The sequence below is a fragment of the Manacus vitellinus genome, unplaced genomic scaffold (assembly GCF_001715985.3).
Source record: "Manacus vitellinus isolate BGI_N305 unplaced genomic scaffold, ASM171598v3 scaffold_22_pilon, whole genome shotgun sequence".
Lineage (NCBI taxonomy): Eukaryota > Metazoa > Chordata > Aves > Passeriformes > Pipridae > Manacus > Manacus vitellinus.
The window spans coordinates 8,955,592-8,979,248 of NW_021939632.1; the positions used below are offsets into that span (position 1 = coordinate 8,955,592).

Genomic DNA, 23,657 nt, shown 5'->3' on the forward strand with positions numbered 1-23,657 from the left:
CCTGAGTCTAACGCTGTTCTGGGCTTCTCTATCTCCATAGATTCCAGGTTTTCCGGCGATTCTTGAATTTCATCATCTCCAAAACCAGTGTCTGGGCTGCTTGTGGGCTTATCTTCATCATGAGTCAGAGACAGAGAAGCTTCCCTTTTGCTAATCTCTAAGACAGCTGCTAGCAGCTCATCTTCGCTCATCCCATCAAAACCAGCATTACCCAGCTCAGGTTTATCACCCTCCATTTTACTTCTTTTTGAACCCTAGAGATGAATGGAGTTATGATTAAGTGCTTGAATAAACAGGTATATAACATCAGCTTTACATTTCTGTGGATTTTTTTTTTAATTTTATTAACCCCAGGGAGCGAGAGCTTGGCTCTGTCAACATTCAACAGATAGTTATACGAGACTCACTGGAGAGACAACCTTTGTAGCTACACTCACTCCAAGGAATAATATTTAAATATGAACTACAGCCAGTTTTTACAGGTCCTGTGGATTAACATAAACAAGATAACTCTTCCCTTCTCCCTCCTTTCCTTCAACACACGTTCCCCCTTTAGGTCCCGATGAATGGTCCAGAAGCCCCTGGCAAGACAGTGCTGAGATACAAGCAGGGAAATTGCAAGTTTGTTAACAAGTGATGAAGCAGCAACATGAGAGTAATTGAACTTGAACATAGGGATGGGAGGATAGGAACTGAAATGGGGCTGGTATGAATAGCAATTAAAATTAGGTTTGGTGCTGCAGACTTGCCATATGACTGCAAACCAAGTAAGAAAAGAGTTACACAGGGAAAGGGAGGAATTATTCTCTCCCAGGGAGAACAAAATAACTTTAAATTGGAAGAAAGAAAAAAAACTTTAGTCTTATTCTGAATTTTTTTATAGTTATTTTCGTAAAATTGATGCTCATCAACTCCTATAACCACAGTGGTTTGCAAATAATAATTTCAATAATTTTAATATTAACTGTTAATCAGAGGTTAACCCCCATGTATGCATATTTACACAATTATACTATTTACCATATTCTTAGATTTTTTTTTCCTATATTATGTTAAAAATGAAGTAAGATAGGAACTATCAGAATGTACTTCTCCAGGTCTTATTCCAAACTGCATTTGGATGGATCTCAGAACCTTGTTAAAATGAACAAAAATAATTTTTTACTGCATTTTAGTTAAATACAGCTAGCTTTTATAGAGCAAACATTTTGTATTAAAACTGCCTTATCAAACAAGATTAGCAAATGAATTAGCCAACTAAACTTCTTGTTCTAGACATGATGCCCTCCAAGAATAAGAAGTGACAAATTCAAACCTCTCTCCTCACACCTATTCATTCCCTAAATAAGGAAAGCAGAGTACCTGCTATTTAAGCTTTCTGATTTCTCTCTCTGCACCTGTAGGCTACCAACATCAAAACAGGTTTAGCTCTTCAGCAAACCCTAGTTCCTGGCTTTCTGCCAACAACTACCACTAATTCGGTGGTCAGACTTTAAAGACTTGGCGGCATCTGTGCATTATTTGAATGTAACTTTTCTACTAGACATTATTTGCATAGATTTAAAATAGATAAGGCTTTAAGACAGGCTGCTTTAAATAAGCATTTTTAAGAAGTCCTTCAAATACTACTACATCTGCAGAGGCAGAGATCACAGGAATTTCAGCTCTGCCCTGTTTAGCTAGATAACTGCTATTTGCCCCTACAACCCACAGCTGCATATAGATGCTATTCCAGCCGTTCTCCCACATGGCAGGGGTGTTTTGCAAGCAGTGCCTGGCAGGGGATGTCCTGGCCATACAAAGTGACTGCCAAGCCCTTAATGCTTTCCTCATCCGCATCTGCTATGAGAATCACATCAAGGAAAATGGTGCAGCAGCAGTAATGCCACTTCCAAGGACCAGGACCAGGTCCTCCAGGACAACGCTGAGAAGGTCCGAGAATGGTAACAGATGGTTGGTCATGCCTGTGGTTGAGAAGTGGCCAATGTGCATGGCCACAGGATAACATCATTTATGTGGAATCATCACCAGCACTGCCTCTTTCCCACAACAGGCTGTAAAGCCTGTAGTTAATCTGTTATTCAAATTAATAGGCTTTATTCCCACAATTTCTGCACTCACAGGGCTTGTGCGATAAAGACTACCCACTGTTCCTCTCAAACAGAACTCAAGGAATAATAAATTAGGACAGTTTGAAACACCTTTTCTATACATAAGAGGGACTTCAAAGACAAGCTCATTTCCTTCCCCCAGCCACAGCCAGGTATAGATGTGCCATGCAGGACAGCGGTTGCCTACCCTGTTCCTGAGACCCTCAGAAAGGGTTTTCTGCTTTTTCCCAAAGCAATCCATTCCATTCCTACACATCCTGAGCATCAGAAAGTGTTCCCTAATATTTAATCTAAAAATTACTTTCTGCTGTTTAGTCTATCACTTCTTGTTCTATCCAGCATGGGCATGGAAAACAGCTCAAGTGTTTCTATTATCTTAGGTTTCTCCTTAAACTAGGGACCAAACTAAAGACAACTTGCCTGTACTTTTTCCTAAAACCTTCCTTTCTAGACCTTTGACCATTCATGTTCCCTTCCTCTGGCCCCTCTCCAATTAATCTGTAACTCTTTTCAGTCCAGAACCCAAAGATGGATTCAGAACTCCAGCTAAAGCTCAACGCTGAGGAAAAACAGAGTTACTTTACACAACATGCGGGCTATGGCTTTGTCTAGATATTTTTGCTTTCAACCTGCCTGACTTTGTGTCCTTTCATGCCCCTTCTGAAGGTCCACTGCCTTCCCAGCTATTCCCATCCCACATTTACAGTTGGTTAATCCTGCTAGGATTAGCACCTTTAGCCCGTTCCTACTGAACAACCCCTCCTATTTTTATACAGTTTCTCAGATTTGTCAAGATCATTCTTACCTGTAGTTCCGAGCTTCATCAAACTAACAGCCCTTCCCAGCTCTTGATCTACTGAAAATTTAATACTCAGTATCTATTTTATCATTTATTAAATACTGTATCAGGACCCTCCCTTGGTTTGATCTTCCCATCAGATCAGAAACTGTAGATATCTTCCTCTTGTTACTTAATGCTATTCATCCAGTTTTACATCTGTCCTTTAATGTCATAATCAAGACCACAAGTCTCTGCTTGATTAAAATAACCCTATGAACATTGTCAAAAACTTTAGAGAAGCAGAGATGCCGGACACTTGTCCTAAGCATTAGGCCTGCAACAGTCTTAACAGAAGAAAGTGGTACTGCAAGATAATCCTCTAAGCTGCTTCTTTTCCCTTCTGGATCATCATTCCTTCCCACAGAACTCATCAACCTGCTAATACACTGCCCTGACAGAAGCAAAAAAAACCACCACTTGGCAACATGAACACTAGTCACAAGGAAGAGCTCAAAGGCAATCTGAAGTTAACTGTGCCATTACACCAATAAGCTTGGTCTCTTCACACTTCTGTGGGTCCGCCTCCAAAGGCTGTTAGCTTCAGATTCTAAAAGCATTTAAAAAGCCACATTTGAGAGGGGACACAGACTGGATGTGCACAAAATTCTCTCAACTGAGTATTTTGCTTAGCCCAACTTGTACTAGATCTAATTTAATCAAGAGCTTTACTGCATAATTTTATTATTGACAGCACATTATTAGTGAAAGTTGCCCAAAGGACTGACCAAACTGCTAAGCAGCTGGTACACATAACCTGAAAACTCAAATGCATTTGCAATGCAATTACCTCTGTTCCCCGTGGGAACCCAAAACAACTGTACAGAGAGGTCAATTAGCAAAGCACTCCCTTCCAGCACTGCAGTGCTAATTAGGAGAAAAAACCCTTATCTGACACCAATTTCACTCACAGTTTATGCTGAAAAACATAGACCAGACATGAGTACATACAGGATCTAGTATATGAAAGTTTGTGGGGTTTTTTCCCTTACCTTTTCTGGCTCTTCTTGCAGCTGTTGCTGATCTCTACTCTGTATGTTACACAACCTTTGGCTATGGGCAACAGAGCGTTTCAATGGCTCATCATCGCTGTCAGAATCTACACAGAATGTTGCAGAGCTCTTTGACTTGAAAGTGTATTTTCTGTAAATTAAAAACATGGCTATAAAACTCCACAGCATTGTAGCGTCGTACAAATGTGTTTCAAAGTAACCATTAAAGTAGTACTTTCACACTGTACAATTTATGGAACAAACTGCAACAACTGATAGTGACAATGTATTAACATAGCAGGCAGGGTTTTCATTTTGCTGGGTTAACCAACATATCTACTTTAAGCCTGCAATAGCAGCTTAGAACATTAAAAGTTACTAAGTGTGTGGCTCTTGCTTTTAAGGCCAAAGATTCTGCACTTTTATTACCTCGCAATCCCAGACAGTACCCATTTGAGTCAAGATCACAGTAACACCTAGAATTTGGCATAAACCACTGGACTTCTCAAGTTTACTAACTTGGACAGAGGACTTCCCACATCACTACCAGGATATAAAAAGTGCAAATCTGCACAAGTTTCTGAGTTTTCCTGTTTGCTTTTTCATTAAGATAAATTCTTATTCTTCAGAACAGAAAACAGGAGAGTCTGGGGAAGTCACGATTTCTGCTTGATTAGTAAGTCTGGTCTTTAAGTACTCCACAATCCAAAACCATCCAGTGTGATACCACATTTTCACTGTATTAGAAACTGGCCTTTCAAAACTGCTTATAAAACCCTATGCCCTCTCATCTTTGCAAATAAACTTAAGAAACTAACCACCTGTTCCCAACACACACATTTTGGCTCCATAGAGACAGAACAGAGAAAAGAGGTAGACTGCAGAATTTAAAAGCATTTTCCTTCTTACATATGTGGCTTGCAAATACAACCATAAGCTAGTTTAAGATCTCACACTGACAAATTATCTATACAAAGTACATCCAGTTGTCATTCTGATGCTCAGCCTTCTGCCTGAAAAAATCATCTTTGCTTACCTACAAGTCCCCAAAGGTTCTCAAAGGAAGTGTTAAGGTGATCATGTCAACTAGGCAAATTGTACCACTGATGTTAATTTCACCTAGCATGTAACACCAATAAAACTCAGATATCAAAAAAAGGAAGTAGCTGAAATAATTCACTACAATATTAAAAAAAAAACAACAAAAAAAAAGAAAAGAAAACAAATACAAATGGTGGAACTATTTAAAAAAAGAACTAGAAAAGTTTAAAATGCCTTAGAAATTACACCATGAAACCCCGGGCCATGGACATTTCAGAGCTATAACTCACCTACAAGGTGTGGAAGTGCTTACAGTACAGGAATTCACCATCTGGGAGGCTTTCAATGGACGGGAGCTATTAAAAAAAGCAAAGTACTTATTGCAGCAGTTAAAAGTCTTTAAAAAATAAGTGTTTACTTGTCTGCTATGCATGCAAATTCATGACCAAAGAAACAGGTAGAATACCATTATGTACTTGCTAATTGCATAATTTACAGTAATAATTTCATCATGCTATAAATAAACAACAGTTGTTCAAAACCATATATAATCCTTTAAACTTGATTCACTTCTTAGCAATGCACCCTTAGGGACAAGCTCACAAATTAAAGGCTCTGGGCTCCCATGTCAAGACAACTCATTCCTTATTTTTTATTCCCACCAACACTTGAGTTCCTGCTCCTAAACCACAGTCTCCTGCTGCTGTCTGGATCAGCCAGTTTTCTGGCATATTCCATGTCTTTGTTTCTCCTCCCTTACCTAGATTCTTCTAAATAAACTTCCTGCTCCATTTAATCCTTTTATCGGCTCCTCAAAGTCCATCAGTATCACTACACACCTATCCAACAGCTGGTAGCCAATGCAGAAATATTTTCTAATCTTCCCCCTCAAAGCAGGGCTGTTTCTCTCCAGCCTAGTTACCCTTCCACTCCCTGATCAATCACAATGGTTGCAATGACTGAAAAAACTCCAAAATATTGGAAAGCTATTTCAAACCTATTCTCAAGTATTTCTGCTGTGGTCAGCTTTTATGTTTCCTTTCTGTACACCTTCTCATGACGGCATCATTACAAACTAGCAGCACACACCTGAAACTGTGTAATTTTAATGTTTCCTTGCCCAGACATCTGGTGGAGGAGATCTGACAACTACCTACCTTGTGGCATACGTGGTTAACATGGCATGCACCAAAGCTGTACACTTACATGGCAGAATGGACGCTCCATCCCAGCGTCAGTGGCAGCCTGGTGCTTTCCGTACAGTGGGAAAGCAGGGTTAAGTATCTTGGAATAACCACCTGCTGCCCAACTTTATGATTGAGAGACAATGCTACATTGAAGCTGTATCGTTTCAGATGAAGAATCAAGACCCTGAGAGAGATGAGAGAACGACAAATGTTAATTTCAAGAAAAAAGTCAGAGAAAACCTTTTTAAAATCCAAGTAACTCTGTTCACCAAATGCATTCACCTGACTAAACCAGATTATTATTTTGGGGTGGTAGGCAAACACTATCCATCTCTTATCTGGCAAGACACAGGTAATTCTGTTCCTGTCCATCACTCAACTTTGTGTAAGTTGCAGACCATGGACTCTGACAACTCAAGAGGCTTCCTGCTTTGATGTGCATCACCTGGCTCAAGGAGAAATAAGCAGCTCTTACCAAACGCATTTCTACTACACAGTGAGAGGTAGGAAACAACTGAAATTTTATCATTATAGGCAAGAATATTAGTAAATCATTCCCAGAAATTCAAGTCTGTGATGGAGAGATCACACAGCTGCCCAAAACTGAGGAGGAACTGTGCCCAGTGCATGACGTGTACTTGGTTTATCTGTCATGACACTTTCTCTTTGAAAGAACTTCTGATCACAACAGTTTAAGGAATCTGAAAAGGCTTCTTTACAGTGAATCTTCTTCCTTATGCTGCACTTTATACTGTCTACTTAAATCATGCAGATATATTATCACTTGTGTTGTACTAACATTCAAAAACTTTCACAAGGGTTTAGCAGTGCTTGAATAAATACCCCACATAAGCAAAACATAAGATACTGCTTTCAATATACCTGGGACAAGGACATAGGTCTGATAAAATAATCCAAGACTCTTTTAACTTTACATGCCACGAGGTTTACACCCCTATCTCCAAGCACTTCCACCCTAAATCATGAACTAAACCTAACCTAGAGGTGAAAAACTACTGAGCATCCCACTAATCCTTGAAATGCCATGCTTATTAGGAGAGAAAAGCACAGGAAAAATAAGGTGATCAAAGCTAAACCCTCTACATACTGTCTGGCACTAATGCCTCCAACTCAAGTCCTGCCCATCAGGTCAGCTGAGCATAAAATATTAAAATTACAGAATATATTTACTGTTTCTACTTCGTTCATGTTCCAGAAACCCCAAGAAAGGGGGAAAGGGAAAACTCAGTTCTCCTTATGTATGGACAGGGAGGAAGAAAAAAGTATTGCAGAAGGTTCCCAAGAGAGATTCTTTAGAGGAAAACTGAAGAACAGGATGAAGGTGCACCTGCAGACAGTGGTCTTTCCCACAGGCTGACCACTGCACATGCATTTCCCATGAGCTTTACTCTTTGAGAGACTTCTGCTAGCACTTTTGTAACATATCCTTCCAGCAAGGAGAGGAATGGGTGTAAACATTTACCTGGGAAGCCTGTTGAACTTGTGTGTGACAACAGCAGACTTTCCATTGCACTTCTCACAGGAATACTCAATCTCCTCAGCCTGTTGAAGGGAGCAGAGAAATCATTACTGGAACAAAACACATATTAAACAGATCTGGGCCGAAAGCACATTGCTTTTGGCTGTCATACAAACTCTTCAAAACAGCACTAATACTTAAAATTATAATCACCTTCAACGTGACCTAATAAGAGGGCATCTAGTAAGAGGACAGGTAGCAGGGTCTAAAATTTGACAATATATCCACTAATACAGGTGTAATTTTTCCTGTAAGTCTATTGTAGACCAGTGAGTAAGCCACTTGTTAAGACAAATTAGCTTCCAAAGGGAGTGGTCAACCTTGTGAGGTTTACAATTTTCTCTCCCTTACACAGAATTTGGTGGTTTTTTTCCCCTAATAACCTGTGGTGGAGAATGGTGCCAGGAAATTTTCTCCCTCTTGTTCAAAACTTCTGCTTTGTTCCTCAAAAGCTATCCTCACCTAAACTCATCAATGATGTGTTGCATGAGAGTAGTGTTTTGAACAGACACCAAAAGGGGAAGCATCACTTTCCTGAAATTACATGACTTGGCCATCAAACATTCCTACAGCTCTTTGCCTTACATGAGGCCAAATGACATCACTACAGTTTTAAGAATTTTTTTAAATCTTCAGATCTCCATCAACTTTTAGAAGAATTACCCCGTCAATTATTCTATCTGTTGAAAACACTATCTACATATGGAGAAAAAACACAAGTTAGTCTTGACATACTACAAAATACAACACTAATTCACAGACATAAGGCTCATTTTTAGCTTTCAGGAACATCACCTTGAAGCTCTACTTACAAAACAAGCATCCAAATATTACAGCTACTTCTTTTTTTAATTATTGTATCTGCATGACCTTTTTCCTCCACGCTCATTAAGGCCAGTACCCAAGCTGTTGAAGCATCTTAGCCCAGGAGAGGAAGTAGCAATTCCTGAGTGATTATCTCAATCTGACAGCCTTTATATTTGTTTATACATCAACCCTTTCACCACAAAATGGAGAAGTTTACCTATTTCACATCAGTATTGTAAGGATCAGTTAATTTCTGCACAGCATTTTACAATAAAAACTCCCGTATGCTATTAATGGACAAACCTCAAGAAAGTGCAAAGTTCAGCTGTACAACCAAAATTTACATATGGGACATAACCTACACATAACTCCACAATGAATAAAAAAACTCCTCCTCAAACTACATACCCGAAAAAAGAGGTCAAGAGAATCCTGGATCGATCGGGAAGGAAGCAATTTCTTTCTTCGAGGAAGGTCAATGGAGAGATCATTAAACTGTTCTCGTTTAGTGACCGTTTCACCACACCTAAAAAAGAAACATGCTTATGCAAGTCTGAAAACTTAAGGACAACTTACATGTTTTAGGCTCAAGTAACTTCCCAGTAAATATATGCCTCTTGATCATCTTAATTTTAGTCATCAAAATGGAACTGTTTAATGTTTATGACAAAGTTGGATCTTGGAATTTCTTTTTGATGCTTTAGAAGTTGAAACATTTGTGTAAAGATAAGAACAATACCCCTCAGATTGCTTTGGAGAGGCAACTGATCAGGTATACTCAAAGTGACTGCTTTGTAGCCGAACATCTCTTCTTTGTTCACCATTCTTAAGAGAAAGGTGAGACCAGCCCAGCAGAAGGGCAAGCCTAGAAATGCTTTCAAACTGTTCCTAGAAACAAAATAATAAAGCCCATCTAAAAAACCAAAACCAACAAACCCCCTCTTTCTTCTTGTGCTTTTTTAAGGCAAAAATAAAAAAGACTATACAGTCATTTGTCTTCCACAAGTGTTACCTAGATGCACTTTACTTTTAATTGTTTTATGGAATTAATGAAGTATACACAAACTAATATTCCCAAATACCTGTGTTCATAAAAACTCTGGAATGAAGCATACCATATGGAAATCTACTGCACAGGTCATATGCAACGAACGCCCATACATACTGGTTTACATCTTTTTCCACAATAACATAGAAACACAGAGGAAAATGCCATTCCCTGGAAGGCCTTAGAAAGAACAAATAAAAACATGGCTTTCCTTTCTTTCTTTTTTTTCTTTTTTTTTTAAGAGGAAACATTACTTGGCTGAAATCCCCTTTTCTCCCTATCCTCATACAAGTGGTACACAACGAGCAAAGCACAAAGGCTTTCCACTGGATATCTAATGAAGAACTAGGTGGTACAAGACTGTTTAAAGAAGGCCTGTAGCAGCAGATGGTACAGTGTCAGCTTTCCAGCATTTCTAGATCACAGGATATTTTTCTAAATATCTAGCTTCGGATAAAACATAGTTCTTAATTCTGGCTTTAACCTGCAGATGAAGTCACGTCACATGGGAACGCTTCCCAGTCTTTTAAGGTAAGTGTGACAAAAGCTGTCGAGCACACTTACATTTTGCAGATGATAGAGTGCTGAACCTCAAACTCCAAGTTACTGATAACCGGACACGTATAAACTTTGGTGGCTGAGAGGTCATCAGAAGCTCGTCCTGGTGAGTTATCCTCATTAGGGACTGGCTCACTCTTCCAAGTTTTGTTTAACTTTTCCATGTCCTCCTTCAGCTGATCCAGACACTGGCTCAAGAACTCATGTGCATCCTAGAGACAGGGGGAATGCAACAAAGTGATATTGTGCAATTTCATTCAGTATCTTTTCTCAAACACACACAGACTGGGGAAACTATGTTTAATTCACTGCATTCATCAATACTAAGGCAGTTCTGCTCTAACAAACAGCAGCAATCGCTGCCATTCAATCAAAAGCCCACGTCACTGTCAAACAGAGTTGAAGCTTGACAGACATTCGATGCAGGCCAAACACTGAACAAATTACACGTAATTGTTTCCAGGCAATATGGTACTTACATTCTGCATGTACCCAGAAAATCTCTCTGCAGTAGCTGAAATGGCACTTTTCACCTTCTTGAGCAGCTCTTTCTTAACCTCAGGGCTGCAGACATCCTTTTTAGCAAGCAGATGGGCAAAACGTCTGCAGAAGTCAAGGCAATGAAACATTGATTGGTTTTCCAGGACTTCAGACAAACAAAATATCTCCTCTTAAGAGCTTCTAAAAGCTTTTCTCCTGTGATAAGTGTTTCAGGTGTTCTGTATGAAAATATCTCATATATAATTAACCTTTTCCATTTCAAGTACTTTGAGATCTCATTTGAGGCCATCATCAAACAGGACCCACATGAACAAAAAAAATATCCACAGTCTTTAAACGTAAAGAGAAAAGCCTTATGAGGTTCTAAAAACTTATTTCTGTTCTATCTTCTACAATGAGAAACAACCCCCCCAATGCTTTTTGAAAACATTTGCACTGATGGAAGATATGAAATCACATAGCAGCAAAATAAGTAGCACAAAATCATTAAATTCAACTTGCATGGTCAGATGGTTTCTATTTATGTTTTATTTTTAAACTTCCACTCAGTTTCAAGCCTTACTTCTTCTGGCAATAAAAACATTACAACAGAGTAGAAAAAAAGCTATAACAAAAAGAGCCATGAGGAGTTCCTTGGCTCAATCTATGGACAGTGTTTCTGGCAGCTTCGTTAAAAACCTGTAGAAATTGACTTTACCTGTGCCTCTCAGCTAACTGTGATTTAGTTATATTTTACAACTGCTTTACAATTGCACAGGAGATATACACTGAATATATTCCAAGCAGAAGTTTTGGTCATACTACATATGCGGGAAGGTGATAGGAAGATGTCACGTTTCAGGACCAAAAAACAAACCCCAGAGGTTTTTTTGCAGACAGAGAAAACCTCTATACAATCCCCTTGCACCCCAAACCAACAACTAATACTCAGTTACCCAAAGAATCTGGTTAGTTCACTGCAGCTCAACAAGTTTCTGCTACTCTGCTGAGCTCCAGGAACAGAGTGTGCTGTCCTAACCCTCTACAGCTGCTCAGTGAAGCATGTTAGGAAACCACAGCGCAGCTGATAGGCAGTCACTGTTCAACCAGAAAACCAGCCATCAGGTTAGATGATACACCCAAACCAAGAGAAGCCAAAGTAGATGCTTTTAGCATCAACTCTGACTTGTACTCCAGCACAGGATCACACACTGCCCTCCATCAGAGGAATAACAGCACAAGCAGCACCCACACAGTTTACCAGTAGGTATATGGGGCACAACCTTCAGAGATCTTTCTACAAAAACTAGGGAAAGGACATTTCAAGAGGCATGTGGAACAACCTCTGATCCCAAGTAGTATAGAGAGACTTCAAGAGGACACAGCAAAAATAGAAATTAACCCAAAAGATATAAAAAACTATGAAAGAGAAACGGTTCCGTTAATCCTGCATCTTAGTGACAGAAAAGAAACAAGGTACACAAGTGCAAATATAATAAAAATCCCAAATGGCACAGAGAGTGGTACATGGAGCAAACAGCAGCTTGCCTTATGGAAACTGAATGGCACAGCAATTCAAAATTTCAAAGAGAAAAGAGAGCTGGGTATACTACAGAAGCCTCTGGAGTTTCTTGACATGAGGTTTGACTGAATTAAGATCTCATCCGAATTTAGAGAAAGATTAAGTATGCAAAACTCGAGCACTTCCCACAGCTACAAAACAAAGGATATTTTCCAAAAAGACATAAGCCCTCACATACCAGGTGAAGTTAGTGAACAGCTTAAACCCTAGCTGGCAAAGTTTTTAAAAAAAGGGTTTTTTGCAAGAAGTTTTTCTGCAACTAATTTATTTTGCAATTTCTTGCATTTTCTTCTGAAGCATTTTACTCTGCCACTAGAAATACAGTAAAGAAGGTATGTAACTCACTATTACAAGTTTTAAGAGCCTACTTCCTATTTCAAAAGTAAAGCTCCAAAATACAGAGAGCTCTAGGAATCCTTTTATTATCTATACATGCAAATGACCCGCTATAAAGGTGCCTCAGCATTACAAAACCAGTTTCTCAGTAATGAAGGAGAAAACAGCCTTACCAGGAAGCGAATTTTACCTGATAAGTGCATTGAGTGGAATTTTTTTCCAGGGAATACCCTGTTTGAGCAAATCATTAGCAAAAGACTGAATTGAAAACAAGGACTGTAGAATGGCATTCATATAGCAGGTGTTTCCCAGGTTTGAAAATCTGAAAAAAAAAAAAAAATAAAAAAAAATTGAACATGTTATGTCTAATGATCAATGTGCAAACTTGCCAGAGTTAAATACAGCACTACTAACATGTAGGACATTCACCACAGCTGATTCTCACAGAGCTTCTTACTGGAGCTGTTCTCCAGCCCTCCAGACTAAACTGAAAACAACGGGAGGCAGCATTTACCAAGAAAGCACCCATGAGTTTGTACAACTGAACTTTTAAAAAACACATATGTATATATACAGAAATGAATCATCATTAAAGGAACATGAATTACCTGAAATTATCATATCTCTAAAATTCTCAAGAAGTGATTTCAAGGATACCTATTCTCCGAACTAGAAAAAGTGTTCCCTGCCTCAGCATTCATAAATTTCAGGATTATGTTTTTAATTAAATAATTGTAACAAGAATGTGCACATTCTGGTGATCAAAGTGTGCATGCTAGATAAAGAAAATTAAACTTACCCTTGCAATTGTTGTTGAGGATGGGTGGAAAGGGGCACTCGGGGTTTGTTCCAGCCTGTGTAATCTTGATTAGATCTCATTTTTTTAACAGAAAGAGGGGCAGGCTGAGAAGAAAATGCCAGACTTCTTTTGGCTGAAGAGGTCTGGCTGGATACAGTAGACCTAAAAACATAAAAAGGATAAGAAGTGTATGATTTCTAATGCTCTGCCTTGAAGGACTATAGTTCATGACACTGGAATTGCATCACTTTAGAAGACAAGGACTGGTAAAGCCACACAAAATAACTGGTATGTATCATAATGAAACAGAGGTTTGAGAGAGATAATTTCTTTCCAGAGCACTTAAATATTTAGCTTGGTTAAACTTCCTTACATCCATAGATATGCACGCAGTGTAACCAAGTCTTTTGTCTTTTAGATATTTAACAATTCTCTACACTGTATGACAAGAGGAAGAATGATTATATAGCATGAGATCACCACTCCCAAGATATGCTAAAAATTCACATCTGGGCCAGAGTCTTCATTATCAGCCTCTTGTTCTTGTAACCTAATAGCTCTGGACGTAAGTTCCTTACATTCAAAGCATGGACAATGCCTCCTTTCTTCCTTGATCTTGTATCTCATCTATCTAGGGCAGAGACCAAGAGTTTGATTGCACAGCATCTAACACAGAAGAATCCCAAGCTCAGCAGGATTCAGTACTACTAAAATACTGTTATTAAAATATAGAATTGAATGCCATTTATCTCCTTGGGAAAAATGAAAACAAGGATTCAGACTAAGTTCCAGAGTTTATATATAGTTTGAACCATCTAGAGTCATTCACAATGACTATAACAGACTTAGGTGATTTTATAAAGTCTATTGCAAGCAGTAACTAGAGTTTGTAGATGTAACCAGTGCAATTGCAGCCACATAGAATATCTAGATCATACTCCTGAAGGAAAGAATATGCATATAAGCACCATGTGATCAACACACAGGAAACTGAAGAGCCTAATTCCTGGGAAACAACTGCCATTTGCTAGTGAATCAGTCCTACCTGTCCAGGGTGGAACTACCAGTGGAGTACTCTTTTGAAGAGGACCGACTACTGTAAAAGGATGACGACTGCAGTGGTAAAATACCTTTAAAACAGAGAGAGAGGCAGGACATTTTGTTCCAGGTTACACAGCTACTTATACAACTTGTTTGAAAGTATTTAGTCAAAAGGTTTAAAAATCCTCAAATATTGTTTTCCAGAATTGGTTGGGAGACTACTAACACACATATTTACAAGTACTAATGTGAATATTAATCACATGTGAGTAAAAACATGCTGGAGTTTTAACTGAATTTAATACCATAATCTCCATCAAAGCCCAAGTGCAACATGAAATATTATCAAGTCTTTGAATGGTCTTAGCTACCTGAAAATTAATAACTATCTGACTCTTGTTCAAATAGACAAGATACACATAACAGAAAAGTCAGTACTAATTTCCAAGACAGTGCTCTTGAAATTCAACATAAATACTCAGGTAAATATGCAGAAGTGAAAACAGCTTCTCTTCCCACTCCTAATTCCACAGTAAATTACTATATACTTGGGGCAAAATATGAGTATTTCATCGTTACGATATCATTGTGCCAGATCCTGAGACTCTAATGCCTCAGATGGTGCCACATAAAAAAAGTGCTCTCAAGAGTCAAAAAGTCACCTATTACGATGAATCACAGTGTAATTTAGTTTGGATAATGAACAACCATTTGCTTCTCTCCCAGCTTGAAGTGGTTTGAGCCACGTAACTTTCAGAAGTGCAGATATATGAAGGAAGTTTACAATACTGTTACTGAAACTTGCAGGTATATTCTAGACTCACAGACTCTGGATTCTTGAAGAGCAAACCAGATTTTTGTTCAGAGGTAAACATTCACCTTACTGGCTGCTCCAGCAACTCATTTGTGCCATCACAGCTCCACTAAAAAAAGAATGCATCCACCAACATTCTCCATAAAAACAAGATCTTGAATGCATTTGTCTTTATGGAGAAAGAAGCTAAGTATTTATTCATAAAACTGAAGAACGGTGCTGCTTACTAGCTTATCTGCATACTGTCAGTATTTCTGTATTGTCTATAAAGCCTTCTCACACAAGAGTATCCAAAAGAACTTTGGTACAAACAGGACTAAAGTCCTGGTCTCAAAACTCCCCCTGTAACTTCTGGGGAAGATATAAGGAAGCAAAAATAAACAGTAAACCATAAAACCAGAAAAAAACCGGCCTACAGTTCACACAGGCATTAACAGCAAAGGGAATGTTTAAAAATAAACATGAAAGAAAGCAAAAAGGAAATCCTTAGGTGTTTACAGAAATTCCCTTTCAAGGGGAAGGGCAGCTTGGAGTGGAGTTTGAAGCTGCTTGTTTGGGCTGGCATCAGCACCCAAGAACAAAGGTCACGGCCATACTAGAGCAGGACAGGTTTTCAAAATGAAGGTGAGTTGTTTGCATCACATGTACGGCTCTGAAGGAAGCAGAAAAGTTAGTGGCATAGGGAAAAGGGGTTAGATAAAACCACTTCTGCAGCAACTTGCTAAACCAATATCAAAATCGTAGTGGTCAAAGCTAGGTATTATTAGGCTTTATTTTTTTACCTGATGTCCTGTTTTCCTCAGCCTGCTTCAGATTCAGCTGTTTCTCTCTGCTACTGTTCAAGTACTTCCATGCTGGATCACTCAAGGCTTTATTATTCCTACAGATAGAAGAGTGGAAGGCAGTGCAGTTATGGAAGACATGGGATACTCCTGCTTGATATTTACAACTTGTTTTAAAGCATTTCTCTTCTATCATCTTTGATACTTGACCTTGGAAAAGTAGAACTTCACTCACAGGTAAGTTTAACCAATTTATTTAAACAAGCCTTCTTACTCACATTTAAAACACACGGAGCTTATTCTCCAAAGTGCAATTTCCCTTTATCAATTTTGTTTTGAAAAGGGTCAAAGCAAGTTCAATAAAGAAGGTATCTATTGCTATACACATATAGCACACAAGACAATCCTGACATAACTGACTAAAGAAAGATGACACAAAATTTGTATGTTCCAGTTCCTGCAAATCAACTGCTACAGTAGTTTGTATTTCCCTTATTAATCCTGAACACATCCCTCAAATCAAGCACCCAATGTGTTCACAAGTTGACTGGCCTGTACCACGTGGCTGAGGGCATTCTTTTCAGAAAAATGTATCCTTATAAATGAACAAGGAGTTTAAAAATCAGAAACAACTGTTACTTACGTTGAAGAATCATTCTCTTTGGGATAATCTTCACTCATTTCCGAACCAGGAGGTTGTGTTCTTTTCCTCTTCTCACTGATGACAGAAAAATTTGTAAAGCAGTCGTTCTTTTGGAAAGGTTAGTAAATTACTCTCTTCCAAGTGAACGGAACTCCTCAATGCTCTCCACACATTTTGCACCCATCTTCTGCAATCTCCACTTTTATAACATATAGAGAAGAATCTGGCCTGCCCAACTCTTAAGTTGTACTTAAAGCTCTAGTGCCAGTACCAGTCAGAGGCTACAAAAGCACGTGTTAACACCCTGTTAAAAGTAACAGCAAAACTGGAGGAAGAAATACATTTCCTTCTTATGTCTCAGTGTACTGAGTTCCACTGCTCTATGAAGAGCTAAATTTTAACAATATCATAAAGAGGATAACCCTCCTACCGATTCTCCAACAAGCCCGTTCTGTGAGGGACCGACGATGCAGCAGATGCTGAAATGTTCACCCTGTTGCTTGGTGTCCCAGCTCCAGCAGAATTCTTAACAGAGCCTCTTGCTGGGGTGCCCAGCACCTTGCGAAATGTATTTTCCTCCTTACTTTCCACAGTCACTCTTTTGGGAGGAGTCTGCAAAACCCAAGTGGAAGGGGCCAGGGAGACGACCCAAGAGTGAAAAACAGGACCATCTCTAGTCCAAGCTATATTTTACGCCACTGCTTTGCTTGCTACAGCGTAGCATCCAAAAGAAGAGACATGCTATCTCTAATAGATTCAGACAGCTTAACACTAACTAGACACAGCTAAAGTTTTTGTATCATGCAAGTAGTAAGCATGAAACTCTGCTGCAGTAACCACTTTCCTTTTCTAATGCTAAGTCAGCTGAACTTTAGTTTTTAAAATCTCCTTTACAATCTTTGACGCTAGGCATGACCCAAGGCATGATTCTTAACTATCCCCAGATCAATCCTGGGTTGCTTAATAAAAGTTTTTTTAATAAAAAAAATTAAAAAGCAGTATTAAACCCCACATAATTAAAACAATGCCCTGACAGCCTTGGGACAAGCATTCTAATGCAATGGAAAGGGCCAATAATTGGTTGATTAAGGAATGTTGTTCAATTTTAGACTTGAAAACTAAACATGTCTAATATCATCAATGTATACACAGCCTTAAGTTTTTACTGTGAGATTGCCTTTAAGCAACATGCAAAATTTGTTTTGGAACAATGTCAAAAATAGTCTCTTTCAGGGCAGTAATACTAGTATATTCACAGAGATAACAAAGTAAATTAAAGTTGGTAGATACATCAAGAGATCTGGGTAGAAAAGGAAGAAAAAAATATTTTTAAGGAAAACCACTTCTGGGGAAAAGTCTGTGAAATTTACACAAAAATGTGAGCAGAATGCCACAAATTAAGTAAATTTATTCTGATACAAAGCTGGGTCAGCAGCTTTTTGATCTGAAGTCTGCTAAACTCATTAAGACCTATTCTGACTAACACATGGTTAGCCAATACGTAAGGTGTTCAGCATAAAACAATGGGAGATTCAGAACTATGTGAGAAGCAAGCCTTAATCATGTACTTTCCTTCTATTTCTGCTTCTTCTCTGCCTGATAGCTTATATGTGAAGGACATATTATTCTGCCTTCCACAGCCAGACACTGACCTTTCTTACTCATACATAAGATATGGTTCCTTACAAACAAGAAACACCATTGCCAACCACCCTGTACACATTTATTCCAAGCTCTCTAGATTACAAAGACTTTGGATGCAAAGTAAGTATTTACAGTGCTATTACAGCATACAATAAGAGAATGAGATAGGGAGAGGAATAAAATAAAATTAGAGAGAAAAATTCGAACAATTAAGCAAACCTGGTTCTCTATATAGGAGAATTGCCTGTTAGCTTCCTTCTGTGTGGTTCTGCTGCCCAGCACACCTCCAAAGCTGCCAGATCCTTGAGAGGGTTTCCCAGCTGACAGGAAAAGTACACAATATTTGATTTGATTGTCATTTAAGCGATTGGCATTCCTATTTGTAAAATGCTGTTTAGCTGGAGTTGATTTTGGAAAGGACATGCTAGATTTCTTGCCAACAGACTACAATATTCTGAGTGCACAGACATAAGCACATGTTTATGGATATTGGTCATTTAGTCACTTGGCAGTAAAGTTCCTATCCTTAAAAAGAACAAAATGAAATAAGAGGTAAAATGAAAAGCAAAGAGACTGTGCATGTCTGATAAACGGACAAGCATTTTTCAAATACCATCATACTTACAACATAAACAAATCCTTTATGTTAATCTCTGCTTATCATTCAGCACAAGAAAGGTACAAAACAAAAAATGGGGTTCAAGGCCAGATGCTTCTTTCTGAAGCATTGACACAAATGCAAAAAAAGCCAGTAACACAAGGAGAAAATGCACAAAAGGTGTGTGCTGGTTTCAGCTGGAGTAATTTTCTTCACAGTAGCTACTATGGGGCTGTGTTTTGGATTTGTGCTGGAAACAGTGTTGATAACGAAGAGATGTTTTAGTTATTGCTGAGCAGTGCTCACACAGAGTCAAGGCCTTTTCTGCTCCTCACACCACCCCACCCATGAGGCAGCTAGGGGTGCAAAAAAAGCTGGGAGGGGACACAGCAAGGAGAGCTGACCCCAAATGACCACAGGGATATCCCGCACCGTGCAGCGTCATGCTCAGTATATGAAGCTAGGGAAGGAGGAAGGGAGGCACAGTGATGGTGTTTGTCTTCCCAAGTCACTGTTGCATATGATGGAGCCCTGCTGTCTTGGAGATGGCTGAACACCTGCCTGCCCGTGGGCAGTGGTGAATGAATGCCTTGTTTTGTTTGCCTGCGTGCACAGCTTTTGCTTTACCTACTAAACTATCTTTGTCTCAACCCACAAGTTTCCTCATTTTCACTCTTCTCATTGTCTTCCCAACCCAACTGGGAAGAGGGAATGAGCAGCCATTTGGGGCTTAGTTGTTGTTGGATATGATTAAACCATGATGATAAAAAAAAACCCAAACAAAACAACACAACACTGCTCCAGTCCAAACTGCTACAACATGATTTACAACAATTGCACTTACCGGTATGAACCCTGTCCTGATGGACTGCATCCAGATACATCCGCATTTCATTTGCATCTTTTAATGGCACCTTATCAATAGTCAGGAAGCTGGTATCCTTTAGTGTTAGCATCAGGCAGCACAGTTTTCTGCCATTTGGTCGTAAGGTCACAGTTTTAATGTTATGGCTTAGCTGAAAACAAGAAAGTGACCATAAAGATAAATCCAATTTTAAAAGGCCAAAATACTTAAAAATTCAAGCAAAATACTTAAAATAGGGAGGGTAAGAGACACTTGCACCAAAATACATCTTGCTCCATTTCAAGCAAACATTAAATCTCACAGAATTAATGCAATCTGTGACCTTGGCATCCGACAGAACTGAAAAGACAGTATCACTATCACTCAACCCTATGCTCCCAGGTAAGCTTTCTGAAACTTGCTTTCCTATTGAGTGTGGCATTTCCGAACATAAAGGAAAAACAACTTCATAAAGTCCCATTTTGCTAAAACTTCCAGATCAAGTTTGAAATATAATTTCAGATGGGGAAAGTTTCAAATGTTAAATACAAACTTCTACTCGCTTTACAATTTCCTCTCAGAGAAGACAGATTTGACATGGCTTAAAAAATTTGCTGAGGCAGTAAGTCAGTAAGAAACATGCTTAGTCTGTATGCAACACTATAACAATTAAGTGGTGTCAAAACTTTCAGGATTATGGATGAGCAAAAGAATAATTTTAGTAAGAATTCGTTCGCCCTAATGATGCCACTGCTACTTTATTATAACCGTACTTAATTGTTACTTCATGCTAAGTCACCTCTAAGAACTGGTTGTTGGGTAAAAGCTCTACTATTTACAGTATCTACTATTGAGGATAACTCAAAAAGAGCAAGATAGTACAAGACGTCCCATTGTCCACTAGATTTCTTTTTTTTCCATTAAGATCTCTGGCTTCTTGGAAAACCAACCTAGACACAACAGGAGCTTGTAAGAGAGGCTGGTAAGCCACCTGAATCAGAAACTAAGGGTTGGTTTTGCTGGGAACGTTACACTTTGTGCTCAGTCCTTGTATTTTGGGTCGTTTTTTTGGGGGTGGGGTGTTGGGGGTTTGTTTGATTTGAGTTTTTTTTAAATATAAGCTAAAAAATGTCTTCAAAGACCTAAGAATTGAATAACGGGCTCCAAGTTTTTCACCCTCTCTTAAAACATTGAGCCCAGTGCAAAGGTATTACAGTTACTTCACCATCTCAGTGCAAAACAATCCATTTCAACTCAAAATGCTGGCATGAGAGGACTCCACCCCTACTCTCCATGCACCTGTTATGACTCAGTCAGTGTCACAAAGTCTTGGGGGGGGTAAACAAAGTATTTCTCTTAATACAGATCTAGCATCTCGGACAATTTAGTCAAAGCTCTGAAACAGTATTAAAACATGTCATCTGACATAAGAAAGTTGATGACACACCAGTCAGCGCAGAAAGAAGTATAATCCTGGATCCATCCAAATGTTCCATTACAGAAAACTAAGAAAAAAGGCAGGGAAATCACCCACAGTTCTCCCAGAGCAACTTGTCAAAAAATAGGGAATGCTACTTCTAAAGCAAGATTATCAGGAATTTGTCACACCTGAAGTGCACATTGACAGCCTGGGGCCAGCTCACACAAACTACACAAGCCTGCCTGCACAGGGGGCAGGCAGCTCTCCCTGCCTGCTGCTGGCTCCCAACAGTGCTCTTGTGCCAGTGGCCATGTGGCTGATGGATGAACAGGACCAATAAGCAGGTCCTGATGAACAATAACCACCATCAAAACAAAAACAATTGGTCTAATGATGCATCATTTCCTCCTCTTCCTTTGCTGCAGTCTTGGCTGCATGGTGCCCTATCACCCCCTCCACTAGATAGATCCTGCACCCAGTCCTTTCCCCAAATTCACATGAAAACCCTCCACCGAGCTCACAAAGAGATCTGACAAGTGCCAGAGACAGCAGTTGTGAGAAAACTTGCCCCTCTAGGCCATGGTTGTCTGTTCTGTAGGCTCATCTTCCCCCTGGAACCACTCTTCCAGTCACTGTCACACCGCATCACTCATTCAGACAGAAAGGAGTATGTGAGAACAAGCACCCAGGGAATGCATGAGTGGCAGAAGAGACCACCCTCCTCAGGAGTAACATGGTCCATTGTTGGATTAAATAAAACTTGCGGCCACAGCATCACACAGGCAGATGATTCTTTTCAGGAGAAGGCAAATGACTATTTTCAAGTCTCCAGCAACACAGGTGGGGACTATGCCCAGCTAATGATTTCCTCACACCTTGATTTCAAGGTAACACAGGCCTCCAGATTCTTTGCTGAGACTTTGCAGCACACTAAGGCAGCAAAACCTAATCTTTCAAAAATAAAGTGAACTTTTCTCCACAGCGTCCACACACAGAAATAAACGGCTCAGAGAAAGGCTTGGTGAACTGATAAAAACTACTGATAAAAAAACAACAGTGGCACAAAAAAGCAGAAGCCAACATTTACATCAGTTGAGGCTATTGCAAAGTCGGTAAGATGGGATTTTTTTTTTTATTCCAACTGCTCTTGTATCCTTTAGGTATTTTTAAAACATTACATATTTCTTAAAGAAAAAAACACTTCTCTTTTGGTTTGGAGCATTTTTTCAGAGAAGCTAAGAAGCCTGAACCAAAAATAACTATAGAATGACAAAAATTCAGGCTGAATATTTCAAGAGAACCTTTAACAGTGATCTGTATCTGCATTTAAAACCGAAAACAGTAACAACCACTGTTCAGCAGAGTCTTGTATAAATAAGCGACAGGCTACCAGTGTGTTAACAACGTTACGCTTCAGTTGGGAAAACAGAAAGTACAAAGTGTTCAGGATCTTCACCTCTAGATAAGGCAAATGTGCCAGTAACAGAAAGGTTACAGGTCCCAAAAACCTGAAACATGGTCCACAATGCTGTATACTTTAGTAACTTTTCTCTGCCTTTTTGGTTCTTCCCATTCAGTGGTATCTTGATGCCAATCTTGGCAGATCCTTTAACGATACTTGTAAATAATTTACTGGATACCTATACAAAGGGATTAGTGTTCAGGAAACGAGGAACAAGAAAGAGTGACAGAGGAAAGTTTGTGTGACACTTAATAGCCTTGAAGAGGACAGCTGTTCACAAGAGAGCACAATCCACACACTGTTAAAACAAAAGCCTTAATATCTGGCATACCTGAAACGTCTTTGGAATTCCTCCAACATTGTAGTGAACTACTAAACTCACTTTGTTGTCCTTCTCCACAATTTCAAAGCTCCCTTCTTTCCATTTTGTAATCCCAGTCTGCATGCTGCGCATCCGGACAGGTCCGTGCACCTTTAACAGAGCCATGCTTTCTCGCAGAAAAGAGCTAACAAGAACAGCTGTGCTCCACCTGAAAAACCTGTTAAGAAGGAGAAACGTATCACTCGGCAGGCCAAACAGTGGCTAAAGAGAGACAGAAGCGTGGCTTGAACTTTCCACAGAAGTTTGATAAAACCGTTTTACTGCCACTTTTAAACATAACGAAGAAGAGCTGGACAGCAGTGAAGGGAACTTAGATTAACAAAATCTCTCCCCGTCTGGGCAGCAATGCACTGATTCCTCGTTGCTGAAAGCTGAGCAGACACAATTCCAGACACAAAAGTCCTCGAAAATCCTTAAAACAACGCCAGCGGATTTAAGGAAAGGAAAAGAAAGCGCCCGAAAAAAGTCGGTAAGAAATGGGAACCAAAGCTTCGGAGGAAGCGCAAGAGGGACAAGGAGCTCCTTTCGGACGGCGCGGCACCCACGGGCACCCGGCGGTGCATCTCCGGCTCCTCCCGTTTCCCGCCCGGGAAAGCCCCGGTGCGAGACACAGCCCCGCAGGTCCCAGGCAGCTCGGCGGGGCGCATTCCCGACAAAACCCCGATGGAATGAATGGAGCGGACCCCGCGCTCAGCCAGGGCGGCGCTA

General features: G+C 39.6%; 1 protein-coding gene across 1 annotated transcript in view; it reads right to left on the reverse strand.

The window, feature by feature from the left end:
* Positions 1 to 23,123, reverse strand: part of USP37 (ubiquitin specific peptidase 37) — a 35,494-nt gene extending 12,371 nt beyond the window's left edge. Inside the window, exons 1-17 of the mRNA XM_018072668.2 lie at positions 22,899 to 23,123; positions 19,686 to 19,857; positions 18,463 to 18,563; positions 17,030 to 17,211; positions 16,600 to 16,674; positions 15,957 to 16,054; positions 14,365 to 14,449; positions 13,320 to 13,481; positions 12,711 to 12,842; positions 10,602 to 10,725; positions 10,129 to 10,334; positions 8,925 to 9,042; positions 7,653 to 7,732; positions 6,189 to 6,353; positions 5,273 to 5,338; positions 3,942 to 4,092; positions 2 to 254 (exon numbers count right to left, since the gene is read on the reverse strand). Coding sequence (XP_017928157.2) covers positions 2 to 254; positions 3,942 to 4,092; positions 5,273 to 5,338; positions 6,189 to 6,353; positions 7,653 to 7,732; positions 8,925 to 9,042; positions 10,129 to 10,334; positions 10,602 to 10,725; positions 12,711 to 12,842; positions 13,320 to 13,481; positions 14,365 to 14,449; positions 15,957 to 16,054; positions 16,600 to 16,674; positions 17,030 to 17,211; positions 18,463 to 18,563; positions 19,686 to 19,857; positions 22,899 to 23,054 — 2,326 coding nt within the window. The 5' untranslated portion in view covers positions 23,055 to 23,123. The remainder of the gene's footprint in view (position 1; positions 255 to 3,941; positions 4,093 to 5,272; positions 5,339 to 6,188; positions 6,354 to 7,652; positions 7,733 to 8,924; positions 9,043 to 10,128; positions 10,335 to 10,601; positions 10,726 to 12,710; positions 12,843 to 13,319; positions 13,482 to 14,364; positions 14,450 to 15,956; positions 16,055 to 16,599; positions 16,675 to 17,029; positions 17,212 to 18,462; positions 18,564 to 19,685; positions 19,858 to 22,898) is intronic.
* Between the last annotated feature and the right edge of the window lie 534 nt (positions 23,124 to 23,657).